The sequence below is a fragment of the Danio aesculapii genome, chromosome 19 (genome assembly GCF_903798145.1).
Source record: "Danio aesculapii chromosome 19, fDanAes4.1, whole genome shotgun sequence".
In the NCBI taxonomy this organism is placed as follows: Eukaryota; Metazoa; Chordata; class Actinopteri; order Cypriniformes; family Danionidae; genus Danio; species Danio aesculapii.
The window spans coordinates 49,154,319-49,170,005 of record NC_079453.1 but is presented as its reverse complement, the minus strand read 5'-3'; the positions used below and the strand labels follow the sequence as shown (position 1 = coordinate 49,170,005).

The window sequence follows — 15,687 nt, the reverse complement described above, 5'->3', positions numbered from 1 at the left end:
TCTGTCTATTATCATTCTATCTCTCTCTATTTATCATTCTATATATCTATCGCTCTGTCTATATCATTCTATCTCTCTATTTATCATTCTATATATCTATCGCTCTGTCTATATCATTCTATCTCTCTCTATTTATCATTCTATATATCTATCGCTCTGTCTATATCATTCTATCTCTCTCTATTTATCATTCTATATATCTATCGCTCTGTCTATATCATTCTATCTCTCTCTATTTATCATTCTATATATCTATCGCTCTGTCTATATCATTCTATCTCTCTATTTATCATTCTATATATCTATCGCTCTGTCTATATCATTCTATCTCTCTATTTATCATTCTATATATCTATCGCTCTGTCTATATCATTCTATCTCTCTATTTATCATTCTATATATCTATCGCTCTGTCTATATCATTCTATCTCTCTATTATCATTCTATATATCTATCGCTCTGTCTATTATCATTCTATCTCTCTCTATTTATCATTCTATATATCTATCGCTCTGTCTATTATCATTCTATCTCTCTATTTATCATTCTATATATCTATCGCTCTGTCTATATCATTCTATCTCTCTCTATTTATCATTCTATATATCTATCGCTCTGTCTATATTCATTCTATCTCTCTATTTATCATTCTATATATCTATCGCTCTGTCTATATCATTCTATCTCTCTATTTATCATTCTATATATCTATCGCTCTGTCTATATCATTCTATCTCTCTCTATTTATCATTCTATATATCTATCGCTCTGTCTATATCATTCTATCTCTCTATTTATCATTCTATATATCTATCGCTCTGTCTATATCATTCTATCTCTCTATTTATCATTCTATATATCTATCGCTCTGTCTATATCATTCTATCTCTCTATTTATCATTCTATATATCTATCGCTCTGTCTATATCATTCTATCTCTCTCTATTTATCATTCTATATATCTATCGCTCTGTCTATATCATTCTATCTCTCTATTTATCATTCTATATATCTATCGCTCTGTCTATATCATTCTATCTCTCTATTTATCATTCTATATATCTATCGCTCTGTCTATATCATTCTATCTCTCTCTATTTATCATTCTATATATCTATCGCTCTGTCTATATCATTCTATCTCTCTATTATCATCTATATATCTATCGCTCTGTCTATATCATTCTATCTCTCTATTTATCATTCTATATATCTATCGCTCTGTCTATATCATTCTATCTCTCTCTATTTATCATTCTATATATCTATCGCTCTGTCTATATCATTCTATCTCTCTATTTATCATTCTATATATCTATCGCTCTGTCTATATCATTCTATCTCTCTATTTATCATTCTATATATCTATCGCTCTGTCTATATCATTCTATCTCTCTCTCTATATCATTCTATATATCTATCGCTCTGTCTCTATATCATTCTATCTCTCTCTATTTATCATTCTATATATCTATCGCTCTGTCTTATTCATTCTCTCTCTCTATTTATCATTCTATATATCTATCGCTCTGTCTATATCATTCTATCTCTCTCTATTTATCATTCTATATATCTATCGCTCTGTCTATATCATTCTATCTCTCTATTTATCATTCTATATATTTATCGCTCTGTCTATATCATTCTATCTCTCTATTTATCATTCTATATATCTATCGCTCTGTCTATATCATTCTATCTCTCTCTATTTATCATTCTATATATCTATCGCTCTGTCTATATCCTTCTATCTCTCTATTATCATTCTATATATCTATCGCTCTGTCTATATCATTTCTATCTCTCTCTATTTATCATTGCTATATATCTATCGCGTCTGTCTATATCATTCTATTCTCTCTATTTATCATTCTATATATATCTATCGCTCTGTCTATATCATTCTATCTCTCTCTATTTATCATTCTATATATCTATCGCTCTGTCTATATCATTCTATCTCTCTATTTATCATTCTATATATCTATCGCTCTGTCTATATCATTCTATCTCTCTATTTATCATTCTATATATCTATCGCTCTGTCTATATCATTCTATCTCTCTATTTATCATTCTATATATCTATCGCTCTGTCTATATCATTCTATCTCTCTCTATTTATCATTCTATCTACTGTATCATTCTATTTGTTTTTTCTATGTCTATTTATCTGTTGTATTATCTGTCTTCTGTTCCATCATTCTATCTCTTTGTCCATTATTCTCTGTCGTTCCATCACTCTATCTTTCAATCTATATATAGTTTTGTCGTATTGTTCTCGTCGTCATCCTATGCGTCTGTCTATCGTTTGTCCTTTCTATTGTTTCATCTGTCTATCATTATGTCCGTCTGTGTGTCTATCATTCCAGCTAATGTTTTGGTGGTTGTACAATTGCTCGTATTATAGATCTGTGTGTCTCTCTATCTATTTGTCTATCATTATGTATCTGATGTATCCATCCATCATTCTGGTGTTGTGTTATTCTTAATGCCTACACATTTTGATAGTACACATTACAATAAATCTCTATCTATTACTTTTAACACACCTAATAAGAAACCTGCATAATTTAATATCTAATAAAACAGGAACTGATGTTGCTTTGGGCGTTTGAGTCCTGTAGAGCGTCTGGAAGAGTGTGTGTGTGAAGTGTGTGCTCTGGCTGGCGTCACACAGCGAGTGAGTGTCAGTGTTTGCAGACGCTGTGATATTGCTCCTCAGGTAGATAATCTGGGTGAAGCGTCAGCAGCGGCGGCGGCGCTCGCTCGGCCTCCAGACTCATTCATATTCCAGCACATTAACACTGGAGCAGACTCATATCCAGACAGCTGTGTGTGTGTGTGTGTGTGTGTGTGTGTGTGTGTGTGTGTGTGTGTGTGTGTGTGTGTGTGTGTGTGTGTGTGAGTGTGTGAGTGTGAGTGTGTGTGTGTGCTCACACTCATGCCTTGTTTGCTCACTTTGCGACAGTATGACCTCTGTGCTTCGGCATCACTCAGTGTGTGTGTGTGTGTGTGTGTGTGTGTGTGTGTGTGTGTGTGTGTGTGTTTTGTTTGTGTGTTGTCTCATGTGAGTGTGTGCACGTGCGTGTTTGTTTGTGCGTGCATTCTTTGTTTGTATGCAATCATGTCTGTCTGTGTGTGTGTGTGTGTGTGTGTGTGTGTGTGTGTGTGTGTGTGTGTGTGTGTATGTGTGTGCATGTGTGTGCATATGTGTTTTGTGAGTGTGTGTCATGTGAGTGTGTGTGTGTGCGTGTGCACGCATTTGTGTGTTGCGTGTGTGCGCATGTTTTGTTGGTTGTCGTATGTGTGTGTGTGTTTGTGTGTGCATGTTTGTATGTTGTGTGTCATGTGAGTGTGTGTGCGCGTGTGCTTGCATGATTGTGTGTGTGCTCATGTATGTTTTGTTTGTCATATGTGTGTGCATGCATTCTTCATTTGTATGTGTGTGTGTGTGCATGTATGTGTTTTGTTTGTCATGTGAACGTGTGTTCTGTGCGCATGTTTTTTGTGTGTGTATGTCTGTGTGTGATGAGTGTGTGCATATTGTGTGTTGTCATGTGAGTGTGTGTGCATGCATTCTTCGTTCGTCATGTGTGTGTTTTGTGTGTCGTGAATGTATGTGTTTGTTGTCATGTGTGTGCATATCTGTGTGTGTGTGTGTGTGTGCATGCATTCTTTTTGTATGCAATCATTTCTGTGTTATGAGTGTGTGTGTGTGTGTGTGTGTTTAGTTTATTGTCATATGCGTGTGCACATATGTGTGTGTTGTGTGTGTGCATGTTTGTGTTTAAGCATTACTGTGTGTGTGCATGCATTCTTCATTTGAATGCAATCATGTCTGGTGTGTGTCTGTGTGTATGAATTTCAGTGTGTGTGTGTTTCTTTGTATATGCATGTGTGTGCGCATATGTGTGTTGTGTGTGTAGGCATTCTTCGTTTGTATGCAGTCGTGTGTGCACGCGCTCATGTATGTTTTGTTTATTGTCATGTGTGTGCGTGTTGTTTGTGTGCATGTCTGTGTGTTTTGTGAGTGTGTACATGCATTCTTTGTATGTATGTGTGTGTGCGTGTGTGTGTGTGTGTGTGTGTGTGTGTGTGTGTGTGTGTGTGTGTGCATATGTGTTTTGTTTATTGTCATATATATATATATGTGTGTGTGCATGCATTCTGTTTATGTGCACGTGTGCATGTATGTTTTGTGTGTGTGTGTGTGTGTGTGTGTGCACGTGTTATGTGCGTGCATTCTTTGTTTGAATGAATGCATGTCTGTGTTGAGAGTGTGTGTGCGTTTGTGTTGTATGTGTGTGCATATCTGTGTGTGTTGTGTCTGTGTGTGCATGTTTCTGTGTTTGTTATGCAAGTGTGTGCGAATGCATGTTTTGTTTGTGCGTGTGTGCGCATATCTCTGTGTGTGTTGTTTGTGTGTCTGTCTTCTGGTGTGCACATGCATGTGTATATATGTGCTTAGTGTGTGTTGTGTTAATGTGTGCGTGTGTGTGTCAATGCATGTGTGATTTGTTTGTGTGTGTGTTTTGTATGTGTTGTGCACATGTTTGGGTTTTGTGTGTATGTGCATGCTTGTTTGTCTGTTTCTCTGTGTGTGCATCTCTCTCTGATTGTGTGTGTGTGTGTAGCCTGGCATTTGAAGCAGTATTGTGAGTCAGCATGTAGCATTGAGCTGAGGAGGCAAACGCTGCAGCTGTTCTGGAGTCAGCAGATCATCATCCTCATCATCATCATCCCTGCGCTGATAAAGTCACACAGCAGCGGCGTCACACAACCTTCACCTTACATGCTCACAGTAAATGATGAATGATTCTCGGCCTGATAAATAACCGGCCGCTCCTTTAACCTCCAGACCTCTTTGGCGTGTGTTTGCTTGCGCAGATGAGAGGACAGGAAGCCATCTGTGTGAGCGAGGCCGAGTGGAGAGATCCCTGACACTCTGACAGGGGAAGAAAGTAGATCATCTCTCTTATTTCCAAGGGTTGATGCTGAATTTGACTTGACTAGAGCTGGGCAGAGTAATCCTCTAATTCAATATCCAAGCAGAACTGTTCTGTATAGTTTTGTTTTTACTGTGGGGGTGTGTGTGTGGGTATTAAATATGCATAAGAAATATATACTATACGATTAATCAATTATTTTCGATATATTCAAAGGCATAGTTCACCCAAAATTGAAAATATACCCAAAAATGTGAGTTCTTTATCTCTAAACTTTGAGTTTCTTCTGATAAACACAAAAGGAGATATTTTGAAGAATGTTGCAAACCTGTTCATTGATTTTCTTGAACATATACCCATATTTTACTGTTTTTTATCTCTTAATCTTTGAGCTTATTTATTCTAATAATCACAAATGGAGATATTTTGAAGAATGTTGAAAACCTGTGTTTATTGACTTTCATGAACATATACCCAAAAGATGTACTGATCTTTATCTCTTAATCTTTGAGTTTCTTTCTTCGGTTAAACACTAAAGGAGATATTTTGAGGAATGTTGCAAACCTGTGTTCATTGACTTTTTTTGAACATATGCCCATTATTTACTCTTCTTTTGTCTCTTAAACTTTGAGTTTCTTCTTATAAACACAAAAGAAGAGATTTTAAAGAATGTTGCAAACCACCATTTGATTTAATGGCATTTGTTTTTCCTACAATGGAAGTAAATGGTTACAGGTTTTCATTCATTTTCCTTCGGCTTAGTCTCTATTTATCAGAAGTCGCCACAGTGGAATGAACCACCAACTATTGCAGCATATGTTTTACACAGCGGATGCCCTTCCAGCCGCAACCCAGTACTGGGAAACACCCATACACACTCATTCACACACATCCCCTCATACACTACAGCCAATTTAGTTCATCAGTTCCCCTATAGTGCATGTGTTTGGACTGTGGGGGAAACCGGAGCACCAGGAGGAAACCCATGCAAACACAGGAAGAACATGCAAACTCCACACAGAAATGCCAACAGGCCCAGCCAAGACTCGAACCAGTGACCTTCTTGCTGTGAGGCGACAGTGTTAACCACTGTGCCACCCTACAGGTTTTCAGCTTTCCTCAAAATATCTTCATCTTAAAGGGATAGTTCACCCAACACCTTTAATCTGCTCACTATTAAGTGGTTCTAAATCAGGGGTGGGCAAACTCGGTCCTGGAGGGCCGGTGTCCTGCATAGTTTAGCTGCAACACTAATCAAACACACCTGAACATGCTAATCAGTGTCTTCAGGATAACTAAAAATCTATAAACAGGTGTGTGTGTGTGTGTGATTAAATTTGGAGCTAAACTCTGCAGGACACCGGCCCTCCTGGACCGAGTTTGCCCACCCCTGTAATCTAAACACTTGAGTTTAGCTCTACTAAAGAGGATATTTTGCTGAAAACCTGTAACCATTTACTTCTGTAGAAATACTGATACTGTGGAGGTCAAGGGATACAGGTTTCCAACATTCTTCAAAGCATCTTCTTTTGTGTTCAGCGGAAGAAAGAAACTCGTGAAGGTTTGAAATGAATAAAAGCTGAGCAAGTGAAGACATTAGTGTTTTTGGGTGAACTCTCCGCTTAAGTGTTGAACAAAAGAAAGGAAGGAAAAGATAAATGATGACAGAGTTTAGAGTTTGGTTGAACTGAAATTAGGGTGCACTCACACTATGGTATCTGAACCATGCCCGGGCGCATTTCCCTGTTCAGTTGACAAGTGTGAGTGCTCCAAATCAGACCCAGGCATGGATCCTCTTTGGAAGAAGTGAGCCAGAGCGCAGCTCCTCTGGACACTTGTACACTTGTAGTGTGAGTGGAAAACTGAAGACGCGACGTCGCTTTACAGAGACTGTTTGATGTAGATTTATTAATCATTCTTACCGTTTAATGAACGCAAACTGTCAGTTTATTAAAGATGTAAACCCCTCACTGTACATCAGCAGATGCCTTCAGCAAACCTCCTAATACCTGCAGCACGAGGAATTAATGATATTTATGAGCATCAAAGTGGCTGATCTGTTCAGCTAAATATGTCTCACTGCATCCCAAACGACAAAACATTAAACAAAACCATATAACTAAAGGAATGTGCACTGTGCTGAGCGAGAGCACGTCTCTTCTGTTAAACTGATCAGTCGCATTATTGATCATGCAAGCGGCCGATATAAAATTCTGACGGTATAGTAACCTTAGATAAAAATATCACTGTTTCCCGATATTGTGCTCACTCCTCTAAAATATAGTCTCTTTAAAATCTCTGGGTAAAAAACTCAAACTTTTCCCCCTTTGAGCACAATATATTTAATTTTTTGAAAGATTTATAATATTATGCAGCAGTAAACATGTCAGTATGAATCTTTAACTTCTGCTGTCTTCATTAGTTTCTAAAACACTGATTTCTTCACAATATAAAGGGCGTCTTTGAATATTTTATCTGCTGGAGATACTGTTGTCCTGAAAAAAAAGTAAATAAAAACTCTTACATGTACTTTAGGAACGGTATTACAGAACATTTTGGTGGTTTTAAAACTTTTCCAAACCGCGGTATACCATGAAAACGGTTATCCTCCCATGCCTAATGAGTGCACTGTTCAAGGCAATCATGCCTAGTGACTCTAGCTGGTCGACCAGCCTGGTTTTAGATGGGTTTTGGCAATTTCCAGGCTGATTTCTAGCAATTTCCAACTTTGTCTGGTCAGGCTGGGAGATGACCAGCTGAAACCAGCTTGACCAGTCTAGCCAGGCTGGGAGCCCAACCAAAACCATCTATGTCCAGGTTGAACCAGGCTGGTCAAGTTGATTTTAGCTGGTCCTTTTCCAGCCTGACAAAGCTGGAAATGGCTAAAAACCAGCCTGGAAATAGCCAAAACCCCTTTAAAACCAGGCTGGTCAACCTGCGTAGGCTGGTTTAAGCTGTTTAATGCCCTTAGTGCAGTTGTAGTTACTGTCTGCTTATTAACCGTCTGGTTGGAGAAAGTTCCGTTGTAAGGTCAGTCACATGCAGCGGTCAGCATGCTGGAAATGAGAAGCACATGACTCGCTTAATTACTCATGAATGATGTAAGACAGATGACAGCGGAGACTGAACAAACCAGGCTGAAACTTGGTGTATACGTTCATATAAAATAAGACTAAATAAATAGTTCTTAAGCAAGATGTGCAGCACTATATAGGCTTTTATTTACAGGAAGCGGTCTGTACAATCGAACTATAACAGCAGCTTTCAGCCAGTCAGCATCACGCAAGCGCGACATCATTCCACTACACTGCTCGATTTCCAGCTAAACCTGTACTCTGACTGTTGGTCTTGTGGATGTTGCAGCGTCTCATGCACACATTGAAGTTTGTTTGACTTTTCACAGAGATAATAAGAGTATTGTTTTGAAAACCCTGCACTGTTTAGAAGAGATTCAGCTCTACATATTGTGTAACTGAATGGCCAAATGCTGAAGGTTTTCTGATTTTGTTGAAGCTGTTGTTGAGTAAAGGAGAAGATTACAGTGTTCTCAGTGATTTTTCTAATCCCACATCACATATAATTTTTCATTCAGTGGAAACGAGCGTGTGTGGACAGCTATTTTACTCTTCTCTCAGCTGTTCTCATTGGTGAATCATCAGTGTTGTTTGCTAATGTTAGTTCCCTCAATTTCCACAAACAATGGAAGAGCTATGCATTGAGATCAATCATTCAAATCAGAAAATAGGATTTGATAGACAAGGGTGTGTGTGTGTGTGTGTGTGTGTGTGTGTGTGTGTGTGTGTGTGCGCGTGTGTGTGTGTGTGTGTGTGTGCGTGTGCGTGTGCGTGCGTGTAAGTAAAGTGGGCAGGTGTCACGGCCTCATCCTGCACATCTGATCATTCTGTGCTGTTCACTGGAGACTGTAGTGTAGGTGCTGATGGAGAATTGACACACAGTCACAGAGTGTGTTTGTGTCACTCATCTCTCTCTCTTTCTCTCTGTTCAATTCAATAGTTGCTTTATTGTCATTACAAATGTATTGCCAAAATATTAATAGTTTACAAAAAGTGACATACATATATAATAAAAAAACAATACTCACAATAGATAGTAGTAGTAAAAAAAAAAGAAATAAAATAATAATAATAATATTAATTAGAAAAACAAAATTATAATAATTAAAATGTAAATAAAATATTATTTAATATCATCTTTATGATGACTTGAGAAAATCATAACTTTCTGACAAACTATCATAGAGACTTAAGGTTACGCTCATTTAATTTTAGACTACCAACCTGCCAAACACTGATGACCATTTAACTTACTAGCCACACCCTAGCAACCACATACGGCACCCTAGCAACTGTTCCATAAACTTCCATTGTAAAAAAAATCTGCCATTGACTTTACATTGGACATACTAATAACATACCAATCCACTACACAATACACTACTCCATACCAGAAACATACTAATGACATACTAGCGACATGCTAATTCATGCTATAAACATACTAGCAACATGCTAGTTCATACTATAAGCATACTAGCAATATGCTAATACATACTAACAAACATACTAATCATACCAGCAAACATGCTAATTCATACTAAATTCATGCTAACAGCATGCTAGTTTATACTAGAAACATGCTAGTGACATGCTAACTTATATTCAATGCGAACAACATGCTAATTTATGCTAGAAACATGGAAATTTATGTTAGCAACCACTCAGAACACCTTAGCAACCGCCTAGTAACACCTCAGTAACCACCTAGAACACCCTAGCAACCACCCAGAACACCTTAGCAATGGTCTAACAACGCCTTAGTAATGACTTGGAACACCCTAGCAACTATCTAGCAACGCCTTAGTAGCCACTCAGATCACCCACGCAACGCCTAAGCAACCATCTGGCAACCACTCAGAACACCTTTTTGTCAGTGTCCATCTCTTGGTTTTTGAGGGCTTTAAGATGGTAAGAGTTGGGGTCACTCATTTTTGTGTGTTTCCAGAATTTGATGGCTGGTTTCTCAATGCGCATGAGTAGAGGATACTGGTGTAATTCTGCCCTACATGCATTGCTGGGTGTGTTCCTCAGTACCCTGAGGATGCTCCTACAGAACTCTGCATGTAGGCTTTTCTATTGGATTCTTATCCCACTTATCAAACTCATGACCGAGGAGAGGACCCCACACTTCCCTCCTGTATAGCACTACAGGTTCAATCACTGGCTGGAAGATTTTGAGCCAGATTTGAACTGGAATTTCTAATTGTGTTGATTTCTTTAATGGTGTAAAAGACCCTTCTTGCTTTCTCTTTCAGTTCATTCTCAGCCAGATTTAGTCTTCCATTAGCACTTATTTTCAACCCAAGGTATGTGTAGCTTGTGGCAGCTTCAATTTTTGTCATACCAAGGGTGAAGCTGTGTTTCTTTCCCTGACATCTGGGTTTTTCCTGGAACATTAGGGTTTTGGTTTTCTTTGGGTTAACGGTCAGGGCCCAGGTCTGACAGAAGCTGTGCAGGGTATCCAGCTGCTGCTATAGACCCTCTTCTGTTGGCGACAGCAGCACCAGATAATCTGCAAACAGCAGGAACTTTTACACTGGAGTCGTATAGTGTGAGACCCTGCGTATCTGCTTGTTCTAAGAGCAATGCCAATTGATTGATGTAATTATTGAAGAGGGTTGATGACGGTGGACAGCCCTGTCTCACAGCTCGCCCCTGAGTGAAGAATTCTGTTCGCTTATTTCCTATTTTAATTGCGCACTGATTGTTCAAATACATTGTTTTTATGTTTCTCTCTCTCTCTCTCTCTCTCTGCAGGTACGACTACCGTGAAATGCTGCACAACTCTACCTTCTGTCTGGTTCCTCGAGGACGACGCCTGGGATCCTTCCGCTTCCTGGAGGCTCTGCAGGTCAGCTCTGATTGATTTCTTCTTGTCTTCATGTTTTCTGTCTGTGTTTTCATTTCATTTTCTGCTTCCTTCCTCAAAATCTTTCCCAGTATACTTCCTTCCTTCCTTCCTTCCTTCCTTCCTTCCTTCCTTCCTTCTTGTTATATGTCCTTCCTTCTGTCCCCTTTCCCCCCTTTCCTTTCCTTTCCTTGCTTGTTTGCTTGCGTCCTTGCTTGCTTGCTTGCTTGCTTGCTTGCTTCCTTCCTTCCTTCCTTGCTTCCTTGCTTCCTTCCTACCTTCCTTCCTTCCTTGCTTGCTTCCTTCCTTGCTTGCGTCTGTGCTTGTTTGCTTGCTTCCTTCCTTGCTTCATTCCTTCCTTCCTTCTTTCCTTCTTTGCTTGCTTGCTTCGTTCCTTCGTTCCTTCCCTACTTACTTACTTACTTGCTTCCTTCCTTCTTTCCTTCCTTACGTCCTTCCATCTTTCCTTCCTTCCTTCCTTCCATCTTTCCTTCCTTCCTTGCTTGCCTGCTTCGTTCCTTACTTCCTTCCCTCCTTCCTTGCTTGCTTGCTTGCTTTCTTCCTTCCTTGCTTCCTTCCTTCCTTCTTTCCTTCCTTACTTCCTTGCTTGCTTGCTTCGTTCCTTTCCTTCCTTCCTTCCTTCCTTCCTTCCTTCCTTCCTTCCTTCCTTCCTTCCTTCCTTCCTTCCTTCCTTCCTTCCTTCCTTCCTTCCTTCTTTCCTTCTTTGCTTGCTTGCTTCGTTCCTTCCTTCCTTCCCTACTTACTTACTTGCTTCCTTCCTTCTTTCCTTCCTTACTTCCTTCAATCTTTCCTTCCTTACTTCCTTCCTTCCTTCTTTCCTTCCTTCCTTGCTTGCTTCGTTCCTTCCCTACTTAGTAACTTGCTTCCTTCCTTCTTTCCTTCCTTACTTCCTTCAATCTTTCCTTCCTTCCTTCCTTCCTTACTTCCTTGCTTGCTTGCTTGCTTCGTTCCTTCCTTCCTTCCTTCCTTCTTTCCTTCCTTACTTCCTTCCTTCCTTCCTTGCTTGCTTGCCTGCTTCGTTCCTTACTTCCTTCCCTCCTTACTTACTTACTTGCTTTCTTGCTTGCTTCCTTCCTTACCTGCTTGCTTGCTTACTTCCTTCCTTCCTTGCTTGCTTGCTTGCTTATTTACTCACTTCCTTACTTCATCCCTTCCTTCCTTAATTGATTGGTTGCTTACTTACTTGCTTCCTCCATTCTTTCCTCCATCCTTTGTGTGCGTGCGTGAGAAAGCGTGTGTGTGTGTGTGTGTGAGACTTTGTGTGTGCTTGTGTACATGCATGTTTTTACATGTATGTGTGTGCCTGTTGGCTCTCTCCGTTGTTTTCCCAAGCTTACATAGTTCTTTGTGTTTAAGGTGTGTGTGTGTGATATGTAGGCATCTGAGGGCCTCACGTCAGTATTGGTAACGAGGCTAATGGCTCTTCTGGCATTCAGTGGAAGTGATTTAATATGCGACCCATTGTGTTTGTTCTGCGTCATATTTGCCTGTCTGCCTGTGTGCTTGCGTGTGTGTGCGCGCACTGTCCTGTAATGAAAACACTGCCTTATGACTCACTGTGTGACTTTTTGTCTGTCTGTGTGTGTGTGTAGGCGGCCTGTGTGCCGGTGATGCTGAGTAACGGTTGGGAGCTCCCCTTCTCAGAGGTCATCGACTGGAACACTGCTGCTGTGATCGGAGACGAGAGGCTCCTGCTGCAGGTCTGAACATCACCAATGTGTAGCACAGATTTACCACAGTATCTGCTCTACCAAACCAGCCAGTGAGGAGGAAATCATCTTAGTTAGAGGCAGTTTGGGTTTAGGGATGGGTGCTTCATGATTCTGAATCAATTCAGTGTTCAGATTAGATTGTGATGGTGTGGGCCTGTGCGGGCATGAGCTTAAAACTGAAAAATAATAAGCGCTAACAAGTGCACAAACACTCATATGAAGTGTTCAGATGCAGAAGCTAATCATGAGCTAATGACACTGAGTGGATGCTTTAGGCACGTAGTACATTTTTAACATATAGATTTGCTTCTGATCATCTGAACCCCAGGGTAAGCTCATTCAGAAATAACAGTTTGTTGGCAAAAGCCGCTAAACGCTATATCCTGAGAACCAATCAGAAGGCGCGAATCGAATCATGTGTTTTCAATGTAGCAGCACGCTGATACACCAGCTTTATGAGGAGACATGCTGCTTTTGATTTCAATTTTAAAAGATGGAGTTTGATGAACTGGATGAGTCTGTCTGACTGTCAGTGAAAGACAAATGAAAACTACCCTTACCTCAAAATCTCAACTGCATTATAAGAAAAAGAAAACACACATACAAACATACAGTCGAAGGTGTAGCATGCATTTTATATTGTTTGTTTGCGTAGCGGCGCTACTTTGAATGAGTCTGATTCAGGGGTGTCGCTAGACCCTATTTACTGGAGCACGTGAGATATGATTTACTTCATATGCAAGTTTATTTATTAAGAGTGGTAATTCTGAAATAAAGACGTTATCCTCTATGTGCAACCGAACCAACGCTGATGAAAGCAGTGTAGTTTAATCAAAAAGCAGATTGACGCATCTACATGTGTGAGCAAAGAACCCACGAGCCTCTCGCACACGCTGCTCTTCTCCTGGTACGAGTCCCGGTAGTTAACATGCACGCCAAAAAAAAACATTGCTGCTCATGCGTTGTAAATCCAGCGTAACAACCTTTTTTTTTAATTTGCAAGTTGACAAAACTAAAGTTTAAGCAATATGATGGTGATCTTACTAAGCATGCCTCTTGTATGAAGCAAAAAGGACCGATGAGGAGTCAGGGAGGTAAAGACTTAACCTAATTCTCTGCCATGTGTCAAGTCTAAGAGAACAAATAATTCTATAAAACTCAGCGGCATGGCAGGTAGGGTGTTCTGTTTCCGTGCACCCAAACTGTAACTAACATTAGGATTTCTGGTTCCCTGGACTGTTTTAAGAAGCTGCTTAAAACTCCTCTTTTTAGGACGGTTTTTAATTTGTGATATCTCCTTTATTCTTACTGTGTTTTTTGTATTTTTTATTGTTTTACTGTGCTTTGTTGTTTTTATTTTTGGTAAGCGCTTTGGGTTTTAGAAAAGTGCGTTTTAAATAAATCTATTATTATTATTATTATTATTATTATTATTATTATTATTATTATTATTAGTAAAGCATCTTTGTTGTATTCTATTGAATGGTCTATAAAATTTCATTCAAATTAAATTAATATTCATATACTCACAACTCCAGTTATGTCTTAACATTTTCCAGTTACATTTAAGATTATTTAGAATAATAATTGTATAATAACAACAATACTTTTATTTATAATGAAAAAAATATTATATATATATAGGGGGTGTGTGCCCCAGTAAAGCTTGATGTCTAGCAATGCCCCTGGTTCAATTTACTATACATTAAACGTCAGCTGCGCTTTACGAAAGACTATTACAATATTAGTGGTATTATTGACGTAAACACCGCAATCAAACTATTACCATCATGTAGGACTTTTCGCACATTTTGTGACTAGATCCACACACACAGCTGTCAGTAAAGGACCACACACACACACATCACGAAATGCTGAGGTTTTTTTTTCATTCAGCTTTCCAATAAAACAACACTCTTCCACCAGTCCTTACTTTATATTCGCGTCTAATACCCCAGTTTGTCATGGGGACGTGAATGTGAAACTTGAAACGAACTGCAGTGAAGTCGAGAAATGAAAGATGAAACGAACCAAAATTACATGAGCCTCCGCAGGAAACGTGAATAGCCTGCTGACGCAACATTCAAAAACACTTCACGTAACAGCTTAATTCTATTGTCTTATTAAGGTGAATAACTGTAAACATAGTCAGTAGTGTCTTCAAAGTAAGTGAGAGATCCAGATGGGCATCCTGCTGATTTGATTCAGAAGGGCACTTTTTTCGGCTCACCCGTTTGACTTTCATTCATTCCATTATATTTGTATATATTTTACTTCAGCATTAAGGTGCCTGATAGTTAGCTGTGGAGCTAAAGTTAATCATATTTCCTCTAGTGAACACATAAAAATTGTCATCATAATTTACTCGAGCGCACGCCTTAATGTCTCACGCCCCCCTTAATAGGTGCTGGCGCCCCCTGTTGCCATACTGTGGTATTGTTGTGAAAATGAAATTTACCGGTTTATTCCCCACAGCCGAATCTCCATCTGTCAGTGATCATCCGCTGTCTAAAGTGAAAGGCGCCTTCACGTTTTTACCAGAAACGGCACTTCATATTTGGTGATGTACCGTATCAATGTTGATGCGTTCAAGCAAAAGATTCGAATCCAGCATGATTCATTTATTCGACTCAGAGTCAACTATTTAGCTAAAGAATCGATAGTTTTAAACACAGTGCACTTTCAGATTTAGACCTCAGCTGGAGGTTTTCATTCACTTTCTTTCACTTTCATTCTCATTTTCAAAAACCCATGTGGCTGGAAGGGCATGCTGGAATAGTTGGCGGTTCATTCCACTGTGGCGACCCCTGATAAATATGGGATTAAGCCGAAAGGAAAATGAATGAATGAATTTAATTCATTTAGATCTAGGATGTTATTTTAGTGGTTCCTTTATTTTTTAAGCAGGTAGAATCCCGGTCAAAAGATTACAATAATCACTTGATCTTTTTACCTTTTGTAGGTGTTTTTAAGGAGAGTAAAGGAGCTGAATTAGTGAATATTTCAGGCTTGCTAAGCGTTGATCATAATTATACACAAAACTGCACATTGCATTTGTTAAACTTCCCACCTGGGCTCACTT

General features: G+C 39.2%; 1 protein-coding gene across 1 annotated transcript in view; it reads left to right on the top strand.

Annotated features, from left to right (window-relative positions):
• ext1b (exostosin glycosyltransferase 1b) overlaps window positions 1-15,687 on the top strand; it is a 116,716-nt gene that overhangs the window by 62,668 nt on the left and 38,361 nt on the right. Inside the window, exons 2-3 of the mRNA XM_056479428.1 lie at window positions 10,782-10,875; window positions 12,486-12,593. Of these exons, the coding sequence (XP_056335403.1) occupies window positions 10,782-10,875; window positions 12,486-12,593 (202 nt within the window). The remainder of the gene's footprint in view (window positions 1-10,781; window positions 10,876-12,485; window positions 12,594-15,687) is intronic.